This window comes from Protopterus annectens, chromosome 16.part0, assembly GCF_019279795.1.
Source record: "Protopterus annectens isolate FY-2018-M chromosome 16.part0, PAN1.0, whole genome shotgun sequence".
Lineage (NCBI taxonomy): Eukaryota > Metazoa > Chordata > Ceratodontiformes > Protopteridae > Protopterus > Protopterus annectens.
In genome coordinates this window covers 862,005,342-862,030,429 of record NC_056750.1, presented here as the reverse complement: position 1 = coordinate 862,030,429, position 25,088 = coordinate 862,005,342, and the positions used below count along the sequence as shown (strand labels likewise).

General features: G+C 46.2%; 1 protein-coding gene across 1 annotated transcript in view; it reads right to left on the bottom strand.

Annotated features, from left to right (window-relative positions):
* SUPT16H (SPT16 homolog, facilitates chromatin remodeling subunit) overlaps positions 1–25,088 on the bottom strand; it is a 3,088,153-nt gene that overhangs the window by 880,972 nt on the left and 2,182,093 nt on the right. Inside the window, exon 17 of the mRNA XM_044058195.1 lies at positions 13,394–13,512. Coding sequence (XP_043914130.1) covers positions 13,394–13,512 — 119 coding nt within the window. The remainder of the gene's footprint in view (positions 1–13,393; positions 13,513–25,088) is intronic.

Here is a 25,088-nt window from a genome sequence, read left to right as displayed (position 1 = left end):
AGCTTATCTATTGTATTTGAATGGGGAATAGTATCGAAGGCTTTGGACAGGTCAAGGTAGACGGTGTGCACTGTCAACCATGGCACTGGTGACTGTCTCAAAGAAGTCAACCAAATTTAACAGGCATGATCTCTCCTTGAAACCAAACTGTACAAGATGGTGTGTTTAGAAGTTGCCAATATCCTTGTTAAGGAGGTCCACGACAATCTGTGCCATGGCCTTGCAGATCAGGCTAGTAAAACTGATGGGTCTATAATTTCCTGGAGCAGTGGATGCTCCATAATGGCAGTTGCTGTCCTCCACTTGGCTCAGATGAAGTCGGTACTCAGGCTTTGGTTAAACAGGACGCCTAATGATGCTGCAAGTCCCTGCCTGAGAGTTCATGTAGGATCCTGCCTGGGATGTTATCGAGTCCCATGGAGGCTGTATTTTTTTTTACCTTTGAGAGAGCAGTGATGACTTGCTCCCTAGAGATAAGGTGGGGGGCAAGTGCTAGGGATGCCCTGATTTACTGATGGGGGACAGAAGGATGAAGTTTTCGCTGAACCTATCTGCCAACAGGTTGGCTATGTCTATGGTGTTTGTGTATGTGGTGTTCTTGACCACAAGTTATGAGCAGATATAGGTGTTTCCTGTGAGACTGCTGACATATATGAAGGCCTTATGACGGTCTCTAGCAGATGTGGTCTGTTTGGACTCAGTTTGCTTTGCATGACTTCATTAGTGCTATTTGCTTGTTCAGGCCAAGGAGAGAGTGCTTCCAATTAGGTACCTGCTCCTTCTTGGTCCTGGACAGCAATTGTTTCCTTTTATTATAGAGTTTATTCACTACAGATGTCCACCAGACAGGTTTACTTCTTCCTTGAGGAGGATGATTTTGTCCTGTTGGGTATTCCTAATTCTGTGCAGCTATATAAATGCTCGTATAGTACTTTGGTGTAGGTTTGGACATATGTGTCAGTTCCAATGGAGGGGGAGGGGCCTGAAGCTGTCAGGGTTTAAGTCTCGCACTGGGCTGTAACCATATCCACAACAGGTCTCCAAAGTGAACAGCCTCTAGCATGTTAGAACAAAGTAAGGGAAGTCAGCAAGCCAGATCCATAACTCTGGGATAAGAATTGGCTCTAAGGGCTAAGTCGGTCAGGCATGAAGCGGGGATGGGGGTGCGCCACAGCTGGACAAGGCATCACTCCCCCTCGCCATGATGCCTCGCCCTTCAGAGAAAATCCTGACATTCTTTAGCTGACAGTGTCATATTTAAGTTGGGAATGCATTTGCTTCGAGTATGCCAGATCTTCATCCAAAATCAGGCTTTGAAAATTTCTTCAGTGCTGGAGTCTACTTCCTTTTCACTTCGGGACCAGATGCACACTGAAGATGGCTGCAGTCAAAGAACACAAAGGGGAAGCATGCTGGCAGGCCACCACATTGTCACTTTTTTTTTTCTGTTTTTGCCCTGTCCCTTCCAACCATCAAGCCTCCTCCAAATAGACTTATTTTTTTTACTTGTGGACAGACTAAAACCACTGGCATGAAAGCTGTCCAAAAGGGTCATCATTCAGGTAACTTAACAGCGCAACTTGTGTCCTCAGCAGCATCCTTGTTTCAAGGAAATATGAATAGCCTAATCCCACTCCGGGCAAGTGGATGAGCTACATGCAGTATCACAGCGCCCACTACTCCCTCCCACCGTTAGTGCACTCTTCCTTGCCCACTCAGAGGGTTCCAAATTTTTCCAGGAATCTTATACACCACTACCCCTCTCTCCAAGGGATTATGGCAGTACATGCCCTGCTTTACCAAGTCCTCCCTTCAGGACATGTGCACCCTGTTCCCCTGTCAGGTGCATCTCATTCTGTGACGTTTATCAGGAAAAGAAGGGTCATGGCAAACATTGGTGGCATGGAGTTTGGTAATCTGTTATCAGTGAGGGCAAGCAGCCTAAATGGAAAGTCAGACTCCAAAGGTTGGTCCAATAAATCTTAAGGAAACTAATTTCAAAGGAAAAGGTTAGCACTTATAAGATCAAAGGCAAGTCACATGCAGACTGGTACCACTTCGGGAAACATGGGAACCACTGACCATCAATGGCATTGTCACAACTGAATCACAGGCCTGGGAAAGTTCCAAAGCCACAACCCCACACACTGCATCCAAACAGGCCATCACAAATGAGAACACAAACCAAAAGTCTAGCCTGGAAACACAAAGCTGTGCTTCTCTGGGGTTGATACCATTGGAATAGGGCATAGGCCAGTTTCAGTGTGGGAAAAGTCTGACTTCTTTGGAAACTATATCAGAAGACCTGATGCCTGCCTAATCTTATAGTAATTTTAATGCAGAGTAATCCTTATTTTACGTCCCTATCCAGGACTTCAGACTCTGGTGGCTAGTTAGCAAAGTGCTGTAGTTTCTAGTCCTTGTGCTGGACTGAAGGGATGATGCAGGAGTCGGAAAAAAGATGCTTGGTTTGGTAGTCACTCCACTAAGCAATGAAACTCTGCAGAACAGTCTTCCAGATTGTGACTATGGCATCCACAATGAACAGCTCAACAAAGTAAAATAACCCAAACCTACCCCTTCTTCCCTACATACCTAGTAAGTCATGTCTGTGGAGAAGTAATATGGGCCAGTGGGCTGCACATAAAGCAGTACGAGCTTCAGGCTTTCTCCAAAGAATGTGCACAATCTTCTCTCTTACCCAATCTCTTTTGGAGATGAGTTCAGAATGGATGTGCAGTAGAGGTCAGACAAGTGGGATCATGTGCCAGGTAACAGTGGTAAGGGAGCAAGACACCTGTGCTAGGCTTGGCACTGCAATTAGGCAGTGATTCCAGAGAATTGCCTTTGCTCCTGATTTTCAGATTTGCATCACATTTCTAACACGGGCCCTGAAGTACATGACCTGACTAGTGAAGACTCCAGTGGATCCCCACTAACCAGAGTCAGACTGCATCAAGCGTAAGTCCAAGGAGATTAGTACTGAAGTACCCCCAAAAACCAAGCCACCTGACCCCAGAGACTGCCGCTTAGGATCAAGTTAACCTACAACACCTTCACAAGACACATCACTGAAAAGTACAGTTTTGTACCTACCATAAATGTAGATGTTCGAGTGCTAATACAGCTGCAGTAATTACAGATGGGTTCTCTGCCATCAGGCGGGTCCTCGGTCGGCCGAATTCCAAAGTCTAGGTCCGGCGTCGGTTGTTGTCACTTTCTTTCCCGATGTCAGTGCGACAGGGGTATACAAGACACAGCCGACGCCATTTTCTTCAGTTTTTCTTGCCCCAGATGTCAGGTGCCCCCAGAAGGAAGGCAATACATAAAATATATATAGTCATGCAATGCAATATAATCCAAAAATCAGTAGTTGCAAGCAAATACACCATAGAAGGATAACCCAATCAGGTTGTCTGAGGAGGTGTTAGCCACTAGGCCTTTACCAAGAGGGGAAGGAGGGAGGGAAACCTGTACTGCAGCCGTATTAGCACTCGAACATCTACATTTATGGTAGGTACAAAACTGTACTATGTTCATCGTGCTTACAGCTGCAGTAATTACAGATGGGTAGAATCCCAAAGCTACGCACAGGGTGGTAGGCACTAGGTGGAACTGGGAAGAGCCAGAATGCCCTGCAACACAGCAGTGGCAAAGCCTGCTCTAGTTTTGGAGTATAAAGGCAGGTGGTAGTGTTTTGTGAAGGTATGCACAGAACTCCAAGTGGCTGCCTCCAAAATATCTTTGGTAGGGACTCCTCTGAGGAAGGCTGTAGAGGTAGCTGTGGCCCTTGTGGAGTGGGATCCGATGCCTGTAGGAACAGATTTGCCATGAAAGGAGTAACAAAACCGTATGCAGTGGCCTATCCATTTTGAAATTGTCTGTTTGGAAATTGGCTTCCCTTGAGCTCTAAAAGCATAGGACACAAAGAGTTGTTCTGATTTCCTGAAAGGCTTTGTTCTGTACAAATAGTAACGTAGCTGTCTATGGATGTCTAAGGAATGTAGCAGCCTTTCCCCTTTGTTCTGAGGATTGGGGTAAAAGGTAGGTAAGTGTATGGCCTGATTTAAAGCTACCCTGGATACTACCCTAGGCATAAATGATGGGTTGGGTTCGTAGGGAAACCCTGTCCTGATGGAAGATGAGAAAGGGCTGCACAGCCATGAGGGCTTGTAGTTCCGAAACCCTACGAGCTGAGGTAATGGCCAGAAGGAAAGCGGTTATCCAGGACAAATATTGCAAATCTGTTGAGGCAGCTGGTTCAAAGGGAGGCAAAGTTAATTTTTCTGGAATGTAATTAAGATCCCAGGCTGGTATTGGTTGTTTCCTTGGAGGTCTTATATTCTTAGCCCCTCTGAGGAACTGTCTTAAGAGTGGGTGAGAGAATAAGGGTGGATCAGTGTTGTATTCTGCAGAAATGGCTGAGGCATGAATTTTGATGGAGGAAAATGAAAGTCCACTGTTCAACAGCTCAGCTAGATACTGTAATATCGGAGGCAAATTCAGTTTTCTAGGATCCTGGCCTTTTTTCTCATTCCAAGCGCAAAACCGTTTCCATTTTGCGGAGTAAGCCTTTCTAGTAGATGGCCTTCTGGCCTCCAAAATGACATCCTGCACCTCTTTGGAGAGTAGGATCTGTTGTGGTGTTAAGGAATTTTCCATGCAGTCAGATTGAGTGTTTTCAGCTGACTGTGAAGAGTTTTGTAGCTGTGCTGAGTCAGTAGAAGAGGCATTAGAGGTAGGGACCAGGGAGGAGTATGTGTTAGGCTCCTCAGGAGTGGGTACCAGTGTTGTCTTGGCCAGTCTGGAGCAATCAGTATCATCTTCGGTCTGTCTGCTCTTGCTTTCAACAGCACCTTGGGCAGAAGAGGCAAAGGAGGGAAGGCGTAAACTGTCCGTGCTGCCCAACTGAAAGAAAGGGCGTCCAGTCTCCAGGCCTTTGGATGGAAGATCCTTGAGCAGAACTTTGTCAATTGATGATTCCTGTGGGAGGCAGAGAGATCTATGTCTGGCCTTCCCCACGCTTGGATTATCTTTGTAAACACATGAGGATGCAACTTCCATTCATGTGGGTCTGTCATATTTCTGCTTAGATTGTCTGCCAGCGTGTTTTCCAATCCTGGCAGGTACTGTGCTTGAAGTTCGATTTGCCATTCCAGAGCCAAGTTCCAAAGTGACATGGCTAGCCTGCACAGGGGGTATGAATGTGTTCCTCCTTGTTTATGTACCACATTACTGTGGTGTTGTCGGTTCTGATCAATAATTGCCCTGGATGCAGGAAGTCCTTGAAAGCTGTAATTGCATTTATCACTGCTAGCATTTCCTTTTGATTGATGTGAAGGTGCTTTTCCTTTTGGGACCATTTGCCCTGAATGCACCTGTCTGTCATGTGCGCCCCCAGGCGTAATCTGAGGCGTCTGTTGTGATGACTTGATTTGCTAGAGACTTGCAGAATGGGAGACCTGTGTTTGACATGCTTGGGCCACCATAGAAATTCCTCTTGCAAGCATGGGATTATTGGAATTATTGTTTCCAAACTGTGGCTGTGTTGAGACCATAGGTTTTTTAGGTACCACTGAAGTTTCCTCATATGCAACTTTGCACATGGGATTAGAAGAATGCAAGATGCCATGAAGCCCAGAGCCTGCAGGATTTTCCTTGCAGTAAGCCTGGTACAATTTGCTAGCATCTTGAAGTACTGAGTTAGTTGCCCCTGTTTTTCTGGCGTAAGATAGGCCATCTGGGTGTTTGTGTCCAAGTTGGCACCCAGGAAAGTTATTTTCTGAGATGGTGTTAGCCTTCTCTTTGTTGACTGCGTATCCCAGAGAATTCAATAACCGTGTTACATAAGCCAGATGTTCCAGAAGTATGTGTTTGCTGTCCGCTTGGATCAGGCAATCGTCCAAGTAAGGGTAAATTTGTATCCCTTGAAGTCTGCAGTAGGCAATTACTGATGCCAGGCATTTCGTGAATACTCTGGGCGCAGTAGATAAGCCAAAGGGCAATGCAGAGAATTGATAGTGGATTGAACCTGCAAGAAATCTGAGGTATCTTCTGCAGCTTTGTCTGATTGGGACATGCAGGTATGCCTCCTTGAGGTCCAATGTTACCAGCCAAAACTCCTTGCCCAGCATGGGAAGAAGCTGCTGTAAGGTGAGCATCTTGAATTTTGGTACGAGTAGAAATGTGTTTAGGATGGATAAGTCTAAAATGGGTCTCCAGTCAGTTCCTTTCCTTGGTACCAGGAATAGTCTGGAATAAAAACCTTGACCTTGTTCGTGAGTAGGTACCTCTTGAATAGCTTTCATGTCCATGAGCTTTGAAATTTGTATTTGAGCCTCTGCCCTTTGATTGTGTGGCAGGTTCGGCATGCCTCTCATTTTTGGAAGAGTGTGAAAATGAAATCTGTAGCCTCTGTTTATAATGTCCAGGATCCATTTGTCTGTTGTGATATGCCAATTTCTTGTAAATAATGCCAGCTTTCCTCCCAAGGGTGCTGCCAGCTGAGACTTGCTTGGCATGAAAAGGGGAAAGTCATTGGGTTTGTTTCCTGTATTGTTATACACTGTCTTCGCCACCTCTTGGTGCTGGAGTTTGCCATTGTCTGCCTCTATATGATCCTTGAGATTGTCCTCTGCCCCTTGTGCGCCTGTATCTACCTCTTTGGGGCTTGTCCGTGGCTGGAAAGGACCAGTTTTTTGAAGGCCAATTTCTGCTGAAACGTGGTGGTTGAACCTGTAGAAAAGCTGACAGTTTGCATAGATTTAGCTTTTTCTTCCATTTTCCGTAGTATCTCCTCAGCATTAGTACCAAATAATACATCCTTTTGTAAAGGAGCATCTAGTAGTTTAGCTTTAACATGATCAGGCAAGGTTTGTTCCCTAAGCCAGGCATGTCTACGAATGACTGATCCTGTAACCGCAGCTCTACTTGAGGCCTCTAGAGCATCATAGCCACATTGTAAGGTGTGCTTACCCACTTGTTCTGCACTATGCATCATATCCTGCAACTCCTTCAAATCTGGTTGCTCAGGTTGTGACATTTTATTCCTTAATTGTGATAACAGAAACTGCTGATATTTAAGCATATGGAACTGACAACTTAAGGCCCTCATGGCTAGGGTGGCCGAGGTATATACCTTTTTTCCCCACCTTTCTAAGGATCTAGACTCTTTCGGAAGGAAGTGGATTCTTAGCAGTAGAGGCCTTCATTCCCTTGGGGCCTTGAGATATGGTTTCAGGGTCAGCATTATGGCTTTTGTAAAGAAATTGGTGAGAGTTAGGAACTCTGTAGTACCTATCAGGCTTGACTGGGGCAGGAGGCAGGGAATCCGGATTAAGGCAAGCCTCAGAGTAAACATCATCAAGTATGTCCAAGACAGGAGGTAACACCAGAGGTCTGTGCTGAGGTAGCAAAAGAAATTCCCTAAGTCTTTTCTTGGAATCAGAAAAGTCTTGGCCTTCCCAATGGAAGTGTTCCCTCAAGGTATGCAAGGTTTCCCCAAAAGAAAAATCCTCTGGGGGAGATACAGAAGGAATGGACTGCTCTGCATCAGAATCTTCAAAAGGAGAGTACGAGTGTTCCTCTTCATCAGAATGTTCTGAAGGAATGGAGCCCTGGTCAGAAGAGGGAGAATCTTCCTCCACTCTGGGTCTCTTGTCCGGAGGGGGTTGGGAACCCCTGATAAGAGTAATTAAATCCTCAGCCATTTTTAGCATCTGCATTTTAGGCATGGGGCCTGAAGATGGGCCCTGTGCAACAGGCCTCTGGGGATGCATGGCTGATTTGGACTTAGTAAAGGCCTTTATGGAAAAGGAAGATGAGGGTCTAAAGACACCATGGGTGGAAGTGGACCTGTCCACATTAGGAGGCTCAACACTCACAGTGGCTTCGGGTAGCTGTAGTCTGGGTATGGGCCGAGGCACCTGCGGTCTCGGTTACAGAAGACACCGCCAGAAAAGTGTAGTCAGTAGCCAGGGGCTGCGTAGGCGCCTCGCTGAGAACCGGACCACGTGTAGCTGGTTTTGGCGTGGTGTCGGTGGAGACTGCGGACCTCACGTGTCAGTCTTTGTCCTTGCGTTTTTTTGGACAAAACGGTAGTCTGAGTCTCCGACGACATTTTATAATCAAAAGCTTTACCAAAAAAGTGCTGGGCGAACTCCGCCCGACGCTTAATAGTGCCTTTATTGAAAAGTAGCGCAAAAGCGACAGCCTGAGACGTTGTGGTCTGGGCCTAAACAAGGTATGCAGAGGAAATGGAAATCCTTATGCGGTATTTGCTTCCCACAAGAAATACAATTGTTAACTTTGTCTGACATCGGTCTGAAGCAAGAAAAGTTTCCCCAACGGGGTACTTAGCTTTAAAGAAGACTTCGGTTTCCAAATTTTTGTAATTTCAGGAGCTGGCCGACCGGCACTTGCGAACTGCTTCTACTTCGGGCACCGCGCGGAAAAAAAGACTGGAGAAAATGGCGTCGGCTGTGTCTTATATACCCCTGTCGCACTGACGTCAGGAAAGAAAGCGACAACCGACGCCGGACCTAGACTTTGGAATTCGGCCGACCGAGGCGGCAGAGAACCCATCTGTAATTACTGCAGCTGTATGCACGATGAGCATCTGGAAGCTAATAGTATGACCATGCTGTGCTTGTTACACCCTGAAAAGCAAGACTGGGCTCGGACTAAGCATAAGCTCTGCACCTACAAGAACCAGATGGTCACTTTTAAAGAAAACTAGGGCTAGTTTATGTGGCAAGCCAAGAACTTCCACCATTCTTGTGGAAGGAAAGTAGGCTGGGAGCTGTTCCCAAAGCCTTGAGTTGGCTGGAAAGCAGCAATGGCACCTGGCACTTGCGCATCACTTTCCACGGCACCTGGCACTTGCGCATCACTTTCCACGGCACCTGGCACTTGCGCATCACTTTCCACGGCACCTGGCACTTGCGCATCACTTTCCACGGCACCTGGCACTTGCGCATCACTTTCCACGGCACCTGGCACTTGCGCATCACTTTCCACGGCACCTGGCACTTGCGCATCACTTTCCACGGCACCTGGCACTTGCGCATCACTTTCCACGGCACCTGGCACTTGTGCATCACTTTCCACTTAAGACATGCAAATGCTACTTGTGCTGCTCATTACAAGATGTCCACAGATATGTTTTTAGGTATAAATGTGGAAACTGTTAAAAAGATGATGTTTTTAGGTATAACTATGGAAATTGTTACAAAGATGAGTGTCAGGAACAACAATATGAAACATTTAAACTGTACAAAAGAACAGGAGGAACAGCAACCTAGGAATGAAGTGGCAAAAGGTAACAGGTACCAACTATGACTGGTGGAGCAGATTAATCTAACTGTTGACCCATCAAAATCCCCAACTCTGGAGTTTTTCAAAATGGTGATAAAGCACAGACTGTAAAATATCGGTAATATGTAATAAGAATTCAGAAGAGACGCTGCTCACTTGAGTGTGTAGGCAGACAGACCACTCGGACAAGTGCTTTTCAAAATCTAGACAGCATGCAGCAATGACTCCTAAAAGTACAACACAGAGTACTTGAGTGGTGTGTGTAGGATGTGCGCATTGACTTTCACACTGACTGCATAATAAGCTGACCTACCCTGCAGTAACAGCTGCTTACTTGACATGATCATGTAATGTGCTGATAGTTTCCTGCTAGTACTCATAGGTTGGTATTAGGCTATCGGCCCTAGGACCTATACAAGCCTAGCCAAACAATTCCCTGGATATTTCTTCCAACAATATTTACTTTCCTGAACCCCTGTCTAGCAAGGCGACTGAAGTGATCCCCGGGGTGAATTTCCTACCTCCCATCCAATTGTCAAGGTTCCTTTTGAAGAGGGCCAAGAAGGCGCTCTGCTTGACATGTATGGGCAGTCTATTACAGAGTCTGGGGAGTCTCTGGGTCAGGAACCTATCCTTCCAGCATGTTTTGTTCATTGTGATGACAAGGTTTAGATCCCTGGAGCATGTGGCTCTGAGGGATTGAGATATTTTTAAATGGAGCATGTCCAACAGCTCAGGGTTTGACAAGGCCTTGTATGTTGAGCAGAGATCGCCTCTGAGTAGACTATATGCATCAGAGTATAGCTGGAGTTTTTTTTTTTTAAAGACTGTCAGCATAGGGCATCTGCCTTAGGACTGTGATTCTTTTAGTGAGGTATTTCTGTGGCATTTCCAGCTGTTGCAGATGTCCTGTGAGGTATATACCAAACGGGGCGCTGTGCTCTACAATGGGGTCTAATGAAGGATGAGTACAGTGGGACCATGACTACCTTTTTTTCTGGATGAAAAGCCCTTGGTGATGAGGTGTGCCACATAGGATTTCCTGACTGTTCTGTCGATGTGGTTATCGAAGGTGAGACCACTGTCCACCTGTGTCCCTAAGTCATCACACTTTCGGTTTAGTGTACTGCCACCTATGTGGTAATTCATGGGTACATGTTTTTTCCCAAAGGGGATAACTATACATTTCTTGGCATTAAGCATGAGCCCATGGCTCTGGCACCAAGCATCTGTTTCTGTAAGGCTCTTGTAGAATATCCACAACATTTGGGATTCAATAATGGCTCCCAGTTTGCGATCATCTGTGAACTTTGTCTCCCTTAGTGTTGGCCTGTACTTCAGAGAAGTAGATGCCAAACAGGAGAGGTTCCAGGACTGAACCCTGAGGTACTCCACTTGGCTTTAGCTGGATTTGAAGTCGGCTACTTTTACAGTGTGGGTTCTGTCAGTAAGCCAGTTGGCAACCCATTAAGTGATGTAGGGTTTTATGTCCAACCTAGAAAGTTTATCTACGACTCCAGTGTGGGGGATGGTGTTGAAGGCCTTGGCGAGGTCCAAACAGGCTGTGTGGACCACCTTACCCTTATCCACAGTTCTGGAGATCGAATCAATCAGGTTCAGGAGACAAGATCGGCCCTTCAAGAACCCAAACTGGGTGGGGTCCAGTGTTTGGAGGTTTCCAATGTCTGTTTATAAGTTCCATGATAATGCATTCCATGCCCTTGCAGATCAGGCTCGTCGGACTGATGGGACGGTAGTTCCCGGGATCCAAGTTGGATCCCCCTTGTGGAGTGGGATAACTGTAGCTGTACATCACTCAGTGGGCATGAAGCCTGAGGGGAGGCTATGATTAAACATGACACTTAGGTGAGGTGCCAGTTCATTCTGCAGTTCATGTAGTACACAGCCCGGGATGTCATCTGGTCCTATGGATGCTGTATTCTTAGTTTTGGAGAGTGCAGTTTCTACCTGTGTGTTGCCGTGACTACCGGCATTTGGCAATCTTTTGGTATTGAGATGGGCCTTTTAGAGGGCGAGAGGAGGGCGAAGTTGGCACTAAATCGATCTGCCTGGATATTGGCAATATCCTTGGGATCAGTATATTTAATGCCATTCTGTTGTAGCTCAGAGCAGATCTGAGCATTGCCATTTAGATTCTTGTCATAACTATAGAATGCCTTGTGGATGTCTTTGGAATCTTTGGCAATTTTAATATCACAACTAGCTTTGGAGGATTTTGAGGGATCTCAGGTTCTTACCGAGGCTGGTGAGGGAGTTTTTTGCATCCTGGGATTTTCCTCTTTTCTGCAACAGCTTCTTCCTTCTGTTGTATAGTTTGTTTATGGCAGGGGACCGCCAGACTGGCTTCCTGTTTTTGGAGGAGAGCGTCATGGTTCTATTTCGGATGGCACGATTCATGCATGAGTGGATGTGCTCATACAGTGCCGTAGTGTAGGATTCAGCAATTGAACTTTCACCTTAAGCAGCATGAAGTTGGCTTTGGAGAAGTTTTTTTTTTTACAAAAGTTTCCTTACTGGGGGTGGGGGGTGGGATGTGGATGTGAAGGGTGATTTGCTTATGGTCTGACCTGACCAATGAGGGGGTGACCACTGCTGTGGAGCATCCATCTTCCATATTAGTAATGACCAGGTCTAAGATATATTGGATTAGTTGATCCAGGGTGTTTGCATTTATGAATTGCAAGAACCGTTGGGAAAAGGTGTTGGCACCCAAGTAGTTTTCCCAGTTAATAGCAGGGTATTTGAAATCACCCAGTATTAGGCTGTTTGGTTGTATCTTAATATTTTCCAGTATGTTTAGAAAGGTGTACTGAGAATCTTGGGGCATGGTGGGGGATCTGTAGCAAGCTGCAATCAGTCTGATCTAGTGTTAGTTGCACCTGGAAAATTACAGATGCATTGTGTTGGGAAACTAGCCTGGAAGTGTGAATATCCTTTGGGAATATGGACACTCCTCCACCTTTAGTGTTTTGGTTTGGTGGCCAAAACCAGCAGCTGCTTACCTGACAATCATGTGATGCGCCGATGGTTCACTCCTGCCAGTACTCTCACTGCTGCTTACTTGACATGATCACGTGATGCGCCGATGGTTCACTTCTGCCAGTACTCACGGCTGCAGCTGTTTGACATGATCATGTGATGTGCTGCTGGTTTAACTCCTGCCAGTACTCACTGCTGCAGCTGCTTACTTGACATGATCATGTGATGTGCTGATGGTTCACTCCTGCCAATACTCACTGCTGCAGATGCTCACTTGACATGATCATGTGATGCGCCAATGGTTCACTCCTGCTAGTACTCTCACTGCTGCCTTCAATTAAAACCTTAACTCCATGCAAGAGAGGGCAAGTCTGAAAGTCTAGAAACACCACCTTTGTAAGCACTAGCTACAATCAGTCTTCCATTACTGATGCAACTGGAAAAAACTGATACGAACGAAATGAAGAATGGTACCCTCTGGGTACTAAAAGTAACTAAAGTTTCCAACACAAACAAATGTATTATGGATACATTGGATAATTTAACAAACGTTAACACTTTAAAAATTAGAAGTGGAACAGCTTAGAGATGAAGGGTTCAAAGTTTGATTCTGATCTTGAGTTATTGGCTAAGCTTAAAATTGCCCTTCAAACCAGTTAGCCTAATATTCGCCAGTGAACCAGACAAGCACATTAAAATTCTAAGCTACAGACCAAAGGTGGCCTACCAAGGTGCATGTAAAATAGAAATGTGTAGTGTCCTGTGGAACATGGAGTCTTACCTTGAGGTGGAAGTGTAGAACATTGATCATTTCTCTGTCACATGGCTGAAATATGGCGTGCTTGATGTCGAATACCAAGCTACAGACCAAAGGTGGCCAAACCAAGGTGCATGTAAAATAGAAATGTGTAGTGTCCTGTGGAGCGTGGATTCCTACCATGAGATGGAAGTGTAGAACAATGATCATTTGTCACATGGCTGAAATGGCATGCTTGATTATGTTGAATTCTAAGCTGCAGACCAAAGATGGCCTACCAAGGCGTATTTAAAATAGAAACCGTGCAGCATGGAGTCCTACCTTGAGGTGGAAGTGTAGAACAATGATCATTTCTCCGTCACACGGCTGAAATATGGCGTGCTTGATGTTGTTGTACAAGATGTCGACTTTATCACCTCGTACCGATGTGAACCTGAAACCTAAACAAGAACACACCTCCATTACGTTCCACATTTAAGCTAAGGTTTCCCTCTTTCCCACAGTTAGTTGTTTTTGCCAAAACACATTTAAGTAAACATAATATAAACAAGGATCATTTTAAATGGCATTAACATCTACCACCCCAAACACAATCAGTAGTCCTAAATCTTCCACTGCCTGTTAGAAAAGCAGTGAATCAACAATGGTACTTGTTAGTGTAAACACAAGGAGTGTAGTACCTGCCTTGGCAGTAGGTATTCAAGAAAAAAATTTCACCATATGGGTGGAAGGTACATCTGTGGGGGGTACTTAATGTAACTGTAGATGTTTAAAACAGGATCATGGAGCCAGTAAAAAGGACAGTTGTGTACACTTACCATAAATGTAGATGTTAAAAGAGTGTATTCACTGTTGCAGTCATCACGTGTGGGTTTATCCCTGCCAGGGTAGCCAACAGTCGGCCCAAATACCAGAGGCTTAGTATTTCTGGATCGGTTACTGTTGCTCCAGGACTTTCGTCAATGGTATAAAAACAGGAAGCCGACGCCATTACATCAGTTTTTCTTGCTCTGTCAGGAGCCCCCAAATAAGGAGTAAGGTTATGGTGGAAGAACACCAGTAGAAAGAAAGAAAGTAAATTCCTTGTAAGGTGTGGGGGGGGGGGGGCAAGGGGGATGGAGAGAGGGAAACCAGGACTGCAACAGTGAATACACTTGAACATCTACGTTTATGGTAAGTGTACACAACTGTACTATGTTTGTGTTTCACTGTTGCAGTCATCACATTTGAGTTGATTCCCAAAGCTAAGAAAAGGGTGGAGACAAGTCAAGAAGACTGGGGGCTGGCTAGGATGCTCTGCAAGACTGCAGTGGCAAAGCCTGTCCTGGATTTGGAGAAGATAGGCAGGTGGTAATGCTTGAAGGTATGAACAGATGTCCATGTTGCAGCCTCCAGAATGTCCCTGGTGGGGACCCATCTGAAGAAAGCTGCAGAGGTGAAGGTTGCTCTGGTGGAATGTGCCCTGACCCCCTTGGGGGAAGGTTTTCCGTGTTGCTTGTAGCAGAAACGGATGCAATGTGCTAAGCATCTGGAAATTGTTTTGGATATGGCCTTGCCCTCTGCTCCTGCAATGAAGCTGACTAGCAATTGATCTGTTTTTCTAAAAGATTTATTCCTGTCTAGGTAGAATCTGAGCTGTCTGTGCACATGTAGAGTGCAGAATCCTTTCCTCCTGGTTTTGTGGGTTAGGGAAAGTGGGCAAATTAATGGATTGGTTGAGAGCCACACTGGACACCACTTTTGGCATGAAAATCGGTTAGCCCTGAGGGAGACCCTGTCAGCATGGAAAATGATGAATGGTTTTACAGCCATAAGTGCTTGTAGCTCTGATACTTCTCTAGCGGAGGTAATGGCCAAAGCAAAGTTGTCTTCCAAGAGAAAAATTTTAACCCTGCTGAAGCTGCAGGTTCAAAGGGGGGGCAGGGTGAGATTTTCCAGCACAAACTTTAGGTCACAAGCTGGGGTAGGAGCTCTTCTGGGTAGCCTCAACTTGTTAGCCCCACTTAGGAAATGTTTGATGAATGGGTGTGAGAAAAGAGGTGGCTCTGTGCTGAAATTAGCAGAGATGGCAGACACATGCATTTTAACAGAAGAGAAGGCAAGACCCCTGTGTAGTAGGTCTGCCAGGTAATCCAGGATGAGAGGCAAGGAGGGCTGTGCCATTCTGGCTCCCTTAGCCTGAATCCAGGTGCAAAACCTTTTCCACTTGTCAGCATAAGATTTTCTAATGCTGGGGTGTGTGGCCTCACGTATAACATCTAAAACTTGTTTCCTTAGACTGGCAGCTTGAGGAGAGGTCAGGGAATAAGTCAGGCTGCCAAATTGAGGGACTGCTACTAGGGATGCACGAATTCTCCATTCTTCTGGGTCAGGAGTGTTGGGATTGGAGGTAGGTGCCATGGTAGCAAGGGTGACTGGCTGGGCACCAGTGGGTACCAGTGCTGGCATGGTCAGCCTGGGGCAATCAGGACTGCCTTCGGTTTAACCTCCCTTATTTTCAGCAGTACCCTTGAAATGAGTGGTAGAGGGGGGAAATGCATAGACTGAGTGGTCTACCCAATGGAAGGATAGAGCATCCCACTTTCCAGGCCTTGCTGTGAGGTTTCCCTGGTGCAGAATTTGCTGAGCTGATGATTAGAGTGGGAGGCAAAGACGTCAATTTTCGGAGTGCCCATTTCTAAAGGTTCTTTGGTCTTGCTGCCACTAGTCTGGGTGTAGAAGGTTTCTGCTTAAGTTGTCTGCCAGAGACATGAGAGAGCCTGGTACAAATTGTATTAACAGGTGTAGTTGTATGGCTGAGGCTGTGTGCCAAAGGGTCATGGCGAGCCTGAAGAGAGGTTAAGAGCGAGTCCCTCCCTGCTTGTTGATAAACCACATCACTGTGGTGTTGTCTGTTTTGATCAGTAGAGGCCCCGGGGATAGAAGGGGTCCGAAAGCTGTCAGGACCTGCTGAACAGCTAACCTCTCTTTTTGATGTGCAGATGTATTGGATTTGGACTCAATTGGCCCAGAATGCACCTGCCGTTCAGGTGTGCACCCCAGGCATAGTCAGATGAGTCTGTGGTGAGGATATGGGCAGCGTGGGGTTGTGAGAAGGGAAGTCCCTTGTTGTGGTCGCATGCTGCTGCCCACCAAAGAAAATCTTTCCTTAGACAAGGTATCATTGGTAAAAGAGTTTCCACGTCTTGAGAGTGCTGACACCAAAAGCTTTTTAGGTATCACTGTAGTTTCCTCATATGCAGTCTGGCATATGGAATAAGTAGAATGCAAGAAGCCATGAACCCTACAGCTTGCAGGAATTTCCTTGCAGATAACTGGGTCCTGGTGGCTAGTTGAGAGAAGTAAGCTGTCAGGTAGGCTAGTTTTGCTGGATTAAGGAATGCCATCTGGGATGCTGTGTCCAGCCTTGCTCCCAGGAATATAATTTTTTGTGTGGGAACTACCATTAACTGGGAAAACTACTTGAGTACAAACTCCCAGGCTCAGCGCTTTCTGAAATTTATCAACTCAAATGCCCTGGATCAGCTGGTAAACTCCCCTACCAGAGGCCACAACATACTGGACCTGGTCATCACCAACACGGGCGACAGGTGCTCCATACCACAGGTCAACCAGTCACTGGTTAGATCAGACCATAAACTAATCACCCTGGATTGTCCACACCCCACCACCAACCCCAACCAAGGAAACCACAGTGAAAAACTTTTCTAAAGCAAACTTCACCTTACTTAAGTCAGAGGTGGTAAGTTTCACAGCCCCCACGCTAAAGGATAACACTGCCCAAAATGCAGAATCCTTTAAAATTGCACTCTATGAGCACCTACAAGGATGCATGGATCGTGCCATCCCTAGCAAAACCAAGACTCACTTCCCTAAGAGAAGGAAACCTGGTGGACCCCTGCCATAAACAGGTTGTACAACAAGAGGAGGAAACTAGTTCAGAAAAAAAGCAAAGCCCAAGAAGGAAAGACATCCCTGATCAGTATCAGTAAGAAACTAAGGTCCCTCATAAAATCATCTAAGGCTAACTTCGAAAGAAAAATAGCCAAGGACTCGAAAGAGAACCACAAAGCCTTCTTTAGCTATGTCAGAAATCTAAGTGGCAACTCGCAGATGTGCTCTGAGATAGTGCAAAATAGCACAAAATATACTGAACCTACTGATATTGCCAACATACTGGCAGATTCAGTGCAAACATCACCTTCCTCTCACCTTCAAAAGGGCCCACAACAATACCAGAAAAGTGTAGTGTCCCAGAAATCACAGAAGCACAGGTGAAAACAGCCCTTTCAAAAGCTAAAAATACAGCATCAATGGGGCCAAATGGTGTCCCAGGCTGCGTCTTGCACGAACTACAGAACGAACTAACCTCCCACCTAAACACGCTGTTCAATCTCTGCCTCTCCACAGGCTACGTGCCCATAGAATGGTGCACAGCAATGGCTATTCCGCTCTACAAAGGAGGAGCCACAACTGACCCTGTTAATTATTGCCCCATAAGCCTGACTAGCCTGGTCTGCAAGGCTATGGAGCGCATCATCATGGAACTCATTAACAAAGACATTGGGAACCTCCAAACACTTGACCCGACCCAGTTTGGCTTTAAGGGCAGATCATGCCTACTAAACCTGGTTGACTTCTTCAAGACCATTACCAAGGCCATAGACGAGGGAAAGGTGGTTCACACAGCCTACCTTGATCTCGCCAAGGTGTTCGACACCATTCCTCACTCTGGTATTATAGAAAAACTCACCAGCCTGAACATAAACCCCTACATCACAAGATGGGTTGCGAACTGGCTTACAGACAGAACTCACACGGCAAGAATAGCAGGCTCCAGGTCCGACTCTAAACCAGTCACAAGTGGTGTCCCGAAAGGCTCAGTTCTGGGACCCCTACTGTTCAGCATATATTTCTCAGAAGTACAGGCAAACACAGGAGGATTATGGCTAACCAAGTTCGCTGATGACTGCAAACTGGGAGCCATAACTGACTCTCCAGCTGACATGGACATCCTCCAAAAAGGCCTTACTGAGACAGACACCTGGTGTCAAAGTCATGGCCTCAAGCTAAATGTCAAAAAATGCAAAGTCATCCCGTTTGGGAAAAACAAAACACCTACGAATTACCACAGACAGCAGCCTCCTTAATACAGAAGAGGTAAGAAGAGATCTGGGGACCCAGGTAGGTAGTAATCTCTCCTTTGACAATCATATTGCCAAAGTAGTTAGGAAATCCTTCTATGTGGCCCATCTACTTACTAAGGGGTTCACATCTAGAAATAGAGAGGTTATAGTGCCCCTCTACTCGTCACTCATCAGACCCATCATAGAGTACAATGCCCCATTTGGGATGTACCTCACAAGACACTTCCAACAGCTTGAAAGACCACAAAAGCACCTCACCAAGAGGATTACTGGCCTCAAACATATGTCCTATGCAGCCCGACTGAAAAAACTCTGGCTGTACTCAGTGGCATATCGCTTACTCAGAGGTGATCTCTGCCTGACATACAAAGCCATGTCCAACTCAGAATTGATGGACATGCTCCACCTAAAGAAATCCAAGTTACTGCGAGCCACGTGCTCTAGTGAGCTAAACCTCACCACAACAACAAATAGAACATGCTGGAGGGATAGATTCCTGTCTCAGAGACTCCCCATGCTTTGGAACAAAATTCCTAAATACATTAGGCAGAGCCACTCACTAACACTCTTCAAGAGAAGCCTTGACGAGTGGATGGGTAACAAAGTACACCCCCTGGGATTACTTCATTGGCTCTGCTTGACAGAGACTCAGTTAAACAATGGGGAGGCGAAAGCCGACACACTCTGGCTAGGCTTATAAATGCCCTCGTGCAGATAGCTTAGTACCTACCTATGAACTAGTTTGGAATTCTTTTCTTTGATAGTATACCCCAGGAAGGTCAGTAGGTCCTTCACAAAGGTCAGGTGCTTTAGCAGCTTTTCCCGTCTACCTGAATCAGGCAGTAGTCTAAATATATGTAAGTTTGGGTATTTCTTTGTCTGCAAAAAGCAACTGTGGGAGCCAGACATTTTGTGAAAACTCTTGGAGCAGTGGATAAGCTAAAGGGAAGCGCAGAGCACTGAAAGTGCAGTGATCCTGCCCTGAAACTTGGATACTTCCTGCATGAATCCCTGATTGGGATGTGTAGGTAGGTCGGTCTCTTTTTAGGTCTAGGGTGGCTAACCAAGCATCCTTGGAAAGCATAGGTAAAAGATGCTGGAGGGTGAGCATTTTGAATTTTGGTATCACCAGAAAAGTGTTTGAGGATGGGGCGCCATGTGCCCTCTTTTCTGGGTACCAGGAAGAGTCTGGAGTAGAAAACCTTGGCCTATCTGTTCTGCAGGAACATGCTCTATTGCCCATCATACAGAGCAGGGAAAGGACTTGCTTTTTTGCCTCTACCCACTGGTTTGGGGGGGGGGGGGATCTGGGAACCCTTTTGGGGTCAGAGTGTGGAAATAAAATTTGTATCCCTGCAACACTATATTGAGGACCCAGAGATAGTTGGTAATGGTGGCCCAGTTTCTTGTATGGAAGGAGAGTTTTCCTCCTAGGGGCAAGAGCAGGTGGGCAGAGGGTGGAAGTGTAAAGTCATTGTGAGCTCTTACCATAAGGGGGTGGCTTTGCACTCCCTGGTTTTGAAGAGGAGGAATTCCACTGCTTAGATCTCTGCATTCCATGGGGTTGCTGTCTGGGGGGAGGTCTACTTCCCCTGGGTCTGGGCTGAGCTGACTTGGAGGGGGCAGGAAAGGACCAATGCTTGGAAGGGCAATGCCTACTGAACCTCGGTGGCTGGACCTGTACGAAGTCTTTAAATGTCTGCATAGATTAAGCTTTTTCTTCCATCTTTTTTAAGACCCCCTTCTGCCTCGGTGCCAAATAAGTTATGTCTTTGTACAACGGTGCATCCAATAATATGGACATGACATGGTCTGGCAAGGTTTGTTCCTTAAGTCAAGCATGCTTTCTAACGACAGAAAGTACAGTTGTGTACACTTACCATAAATGTAGATGTTAAGAGTGCATTCACTGTTGCAGTCATCACACTTGGGTTATCTGACTGCAGGTAGCCCTCAGTCGGCCTAAATACCAGAGTCTTAGGATTTCTGCATCGGTTGCTGTCGCTTCTCCCATGACATCAGGTGGTCATAGGTATAAAAACAGGCAGCAGACGCCATTACATCAGTTTTTCTTGCCCCAAATGTCAGGCGCCCCCAAATAGGGAAGCTAGTACATGGTGGGGAACACTAGTAAAAACTAAATACCAATGCCATTAGGAATGGCCATAAAGAGGAGAGGTAGAAAGATAGAGAAAGCCAGGGCCTGGAGGGAGGGAAGCCAGGACTGCAACAGTGAATACACTCGAACATCTACATTTATGGTAAGTGTACACAACTGTACTATATACTTCGTGTTTCACTGTTGCAGTCATCACATTTGGTTAGATTCCCAAATCTGAGGAAGGGGGGAGGCAGTTAAGAGGAGTTAGGGCTGGCTAGTAGGCCTTGCAAGACTGCTGTAGCAAATCCAGCCCTGGATTTGCAAAATATTGGTTAGTGGTAATGCCTGGTGAAGGTGTGAATAGAACTCCAGGTTGCAGCTTCCAGAATGTCCCTTGTAGGGACTCCCCCGAGAAATGCTGTAGAGATGGAAGTAGCCCTAGTGGAACGTGGTCTGATCCCCCTGTGGGGTAGGTTCCCATGGTGCTTGTAGCAAAAATGGATGCAGTGCACTATCCATTTGGAAATGGTTTGCTTTGAAATGGCCTTACCCTCTCTGCCCCTGGAGCAAAGTTGACTAGCAGCTGGTCAGATTTTCTGAAAGGTTTAGTCCTGTCAAAGTAAAACCTGAGCTGTCTGTGCACATCCAAAGAGTGCAGGATCCTTTTCCTCTTTATTCTGAGGGTTAGGGAAGAAGGTTGGGAAATGGATGGATTGGTTTAGAGCCACACTGGACATCACCTTAGGCATGAAGGACAGGTTAGTAGTCAGGGAAACCCTGTCAGCATGGAAAATGACGGGTTCCACAGCCATTTGTACCTGCAACTCAGACACTCTTCCTATTGAAGCTATGGCTAAAAGCAAGGCTGTTTTCTGAGAGGAATTTTAAGTCTGCAGAAGCTGCGGGTTCAAAGGGGGGAAGTGCAAGTTTTTCCAGTACAAAGTTAAGGTCCCAAGCAGGGGTGGGAGCTCTCCTAGGGGGCCTTAAGTTGTTAGCCCCTCTAAGGAACTGTTTGATGAGAGGGGTGAGAAAAAAAAAAAGAGGTGGCTCAGTATTATAATGAGCTGAGATGGCAGAGGCATGATTCTTAATAGAGGAGAAGGATAGGCCTCTGTGGAGTAGCTCTGCTAGGTAATCCAGGATTAGAGGTAAGGAGGGCACTGCTGCGTCCTTCCCTAGAGACCGTCTCCAAGAACAATATCTTTTCCACTTTTCAGCATAGGATTTCCTAGTACTAGGCCTCCTGTCTTCAAGAATGACATCCAGCACCTGTTTGCTGAGGGTTGCTGGTGGTGTATTCAAGGGATAAGCCAGGCTGCAACGTTTAGGGATTGCAATTGTTGATGCAAAATCTGTCCCTCCTGCTGGGACAGCAGGGTAGGAGTCTGGTGAAGGTGCCAGGGTGGTGCTGTTGTCAGACTGCGCAAGAGTGGCTACCAGTGCTGGCGTGGGCAGTCTGGGATAATAAGAATTGCCCTTGGCCTGTCCTGCTTTATCTTGAGTAGTACTTTGAGAGGAGGGGTAGAGGGGGAAAGCCATAAATCGGGGGGAAAGCCATAAATCGAGAGGTTTCCCATTGAAAGGATAGGGCATCCACCTTCCAGGCCCTGCTGTGAGGGTTCCCAGTGCAGAATTTGCTCAATTGGTGGTTATTGGGGGAGGCAAATAGGTCCATCTCTGGTGTCCCCCACCTCTGGATCAGAAGGTTAAAGGTGTTGGGCTCCAATTTCCACTCGTGTGGGTCTAGGAAACTTCTGCTCAAGTCGTCTGCCAGTGAATTTTGTTTTCCTGGCAGAAATTGAGCTTTTAGATGCACTTGGTTGTTCAAGGCTGTGTTCCACTGGGTCATGGCTAAACTGCAGAGTGGGTAAGATTGGGTTCCCCCCTGCTTATGTACCACATAACTGTGGTGTGGTCTGCTTTTATAAGCAGCTGCCCTGGAAGGATTAGGTATTTGAAAGCGGTCAGAGCATTCTGTATAGCTAGCATCTCTTTTTGATTGATAAGTACAGGAGAATCTGTTTTGGGCTCCAGTGGCCCTGAATGCATTTGCCTACTATGTGAGCCCCGCATGCATAGTCTGATGCATCTGTTGTCAGGGTTTGGGCGGTCAGTGGTTGAGTGAAAATCAGTCCCTTGTTGTGGTTGCATGCTTCTGCCCACCAAAGGAACTCTACCCTTAGACAAAGTATAATTGGAATGACTGTTTCCAGGGCCTGAGAATACTGGCACCAAAGACTTTTAAAGTACCACTGAAGTTTCCTCATATGCAGTCTTGCATATGGAATTAGCAGAATACATGACACCATGAACTCTAGGGCTTGCAGTATTTTTCTTGCAGACAGCTGGGTTCTGGTGCCCATTTGCTTGAAGTAGTCTTTCAGACAGAACTGTTTTTCTGAAGTGAGAAATGCCATCTGGGAAGTTGTGTCAAAGCTTGATCCCAGGAATACAATCTCTTGACTGGGCACCAGTTGCAATTTCTTTTCGATGAATTGTGTACCCCAATGAAGTGAGAAGGCTTTTTACAAATGCAATTCCTGACCGTCTGCCTGAATCAGGCAGTTGTCCAAGTATGGTAACATTTGAAAATTTCTCTGCCTGCATTATGCAATGGCTGGAGCCAGGCACTTTGTGAATACTCTGGGCGCAGTAGATAAGCCAAAGGAAATTGCAGAGAACGGATAGTGCGTAGAGCCTGCCCTGAAACATAGACATTTCCTGCACGATTCCCTTATGGGGATGTGAAGATAAGCTTCTTTTAAGTCTAGAGTGACTAACCAGGCATCCTTGGCTAGCACAGGGAGAAGTTGTTGCACAGTAAGCATCTTGAATTTTGGGAACACCAAAAAGGTGTTGAGAGTTGACAGATCCAGGATTGGGTGCCAAGAGCCCTCTTTTCTGGGCACCAGAAAAGTCTGGAGTAGAAACCCTGCCCCCTTAGTTTTACTGGAACAGGTTGAATAGCTCTGATATTGAGCAGGGAAAGTACTTGCTTTTGAGCCTCTGCCCACTGGTTTGGAGGAAGGCCTGGAAACCTGCTTGGGGTTGGCAGAGTATGGAAGTAGAATCTGTACCCCTGCAATACAATGGTTAGGACCCATCTTTCCTGAGTAATACAGTGTTTTGCACGAAGGACAAGTTTTCCTCCTAGAGGCACAAGTAATTGGGCAGGGCGTGACTGCAGCTCTGCACGGTACTTCTAGGGCATTGAAACCACCCTGCAAAGTATGCTTACTAACTTGGTTTGCAGAATACATTAGCTCTTGTAAATCTTTATTTTCTGAACAATCTAGAAGTAACATTTTTTGTTTAATTAGTTGCAATAATATGCTGATGGTACTTCAACATGTCAAATTCAAGACGTCAAACTGGCAATTCAATGCCCTGACAGCGAGAGTTGCAGAGGTGTATATACCTTCTTACCCCATCTGTCTAAAGCTCTGGAATCTCTGTCTGAAGGGGTAGGATTTTTGGCTGTAGTAGCCTTAATACCTTTAGGTCCCTGGGAAATGGCCTCTGGATCCGCAGTAGGACTCTTGGAGAAATTTGTGGGAATCGGGTACTCTACAGTACCTGTCAGGTTTCCTAGAGGCCGGTGGTAAAGTATCTGGAGTAAAGCTAGATTCCATAAAGACATCTACAACATCCAGGACAGGGGGTATAGCCAGGGGCCTGTGCTGAGACAACTCAAAATTCTCTGCGTCTCTTTTTGGACTGAGGGTAGTTCTGCCATTCCCAGCAGAAATGCTCTATTAAAGTATGCAAGGTTTCACCGAAAGAAAAATCCTCTGGAGGGGAGGCAGAGGGAACTGATTCCTCTGCATCTGAATCCTCATATGCTGCTAAGGGCATGTCCTACATCAGAAGGGTCAGAGTCATCGGACTCCTGGGTCTGTAGAATCAGAATGAAACTCAGTTCTTTGTCTCTTAGCAGGGGAAGGCTGGCTTCACCTAATTAAGGTAATAAGGTCTTCAGCCATTCTAAGCATTTGTTATTGTGGCATGGGAGCTTGAGCATGCACTTTGGTAGGTTTTCTAGGCGTAGTGCATATTCTAGGCCTTAGTAACTCTGTAGTTTTAGCTAAAAACAAAGTTGTTAGTTTAACTCTAACATCGGTAGGTTGGAATACACCTTCAGAAGCCGGTGCCTGAACAGCGGATCCGGACTCATCCAAGGTAGAGAGATCCTCAGGTTCCACAGTCGAAGAAGCATCTCACTGCATACCCGACTCCGAATGGGTCTCAGCAGAGGCCTAAGAATCTCTAGAAGCAAGCATCAGGGGCTGCAAAGGTGCCTCACTGAGTACCGGCAGACTGGTGACTAGCTTAATGTAAGTATCGTCGGCAGTTCTGGATGTATGCGGTCTGTCTTTGTCTATGTTTTTTTAGAAGATCAGTACTCTGATGGCTTAGCAAAACCATTTCGGAATACGGACAATGAGCATGAAGGAATTTAGCGACAAAGCCCAACAACGAATGGTTCGGGCGTTAAACAAGGCACAAAACCAGCAGCGAGGGACGTCGTGGTCTGGGCCTAAAAAGGTGACACAGTAAGAATGAAAATCTCTGTGAGGTATTTGCTTTCCACAGGCAAGACAATTGTTAACTTTTTCTGACATCGGTTAGGGCAAGAAGACTACTTCCGGATTACAAACTTAAAAATGAAACTTTCAGGTAGCGGCCGACCGGCACTTGCAAACTGCTTCTGCTTCACGCTCAGCAAGAAAGACTGATCTGTTTTATACCCCTGACGACCTGACTTCAT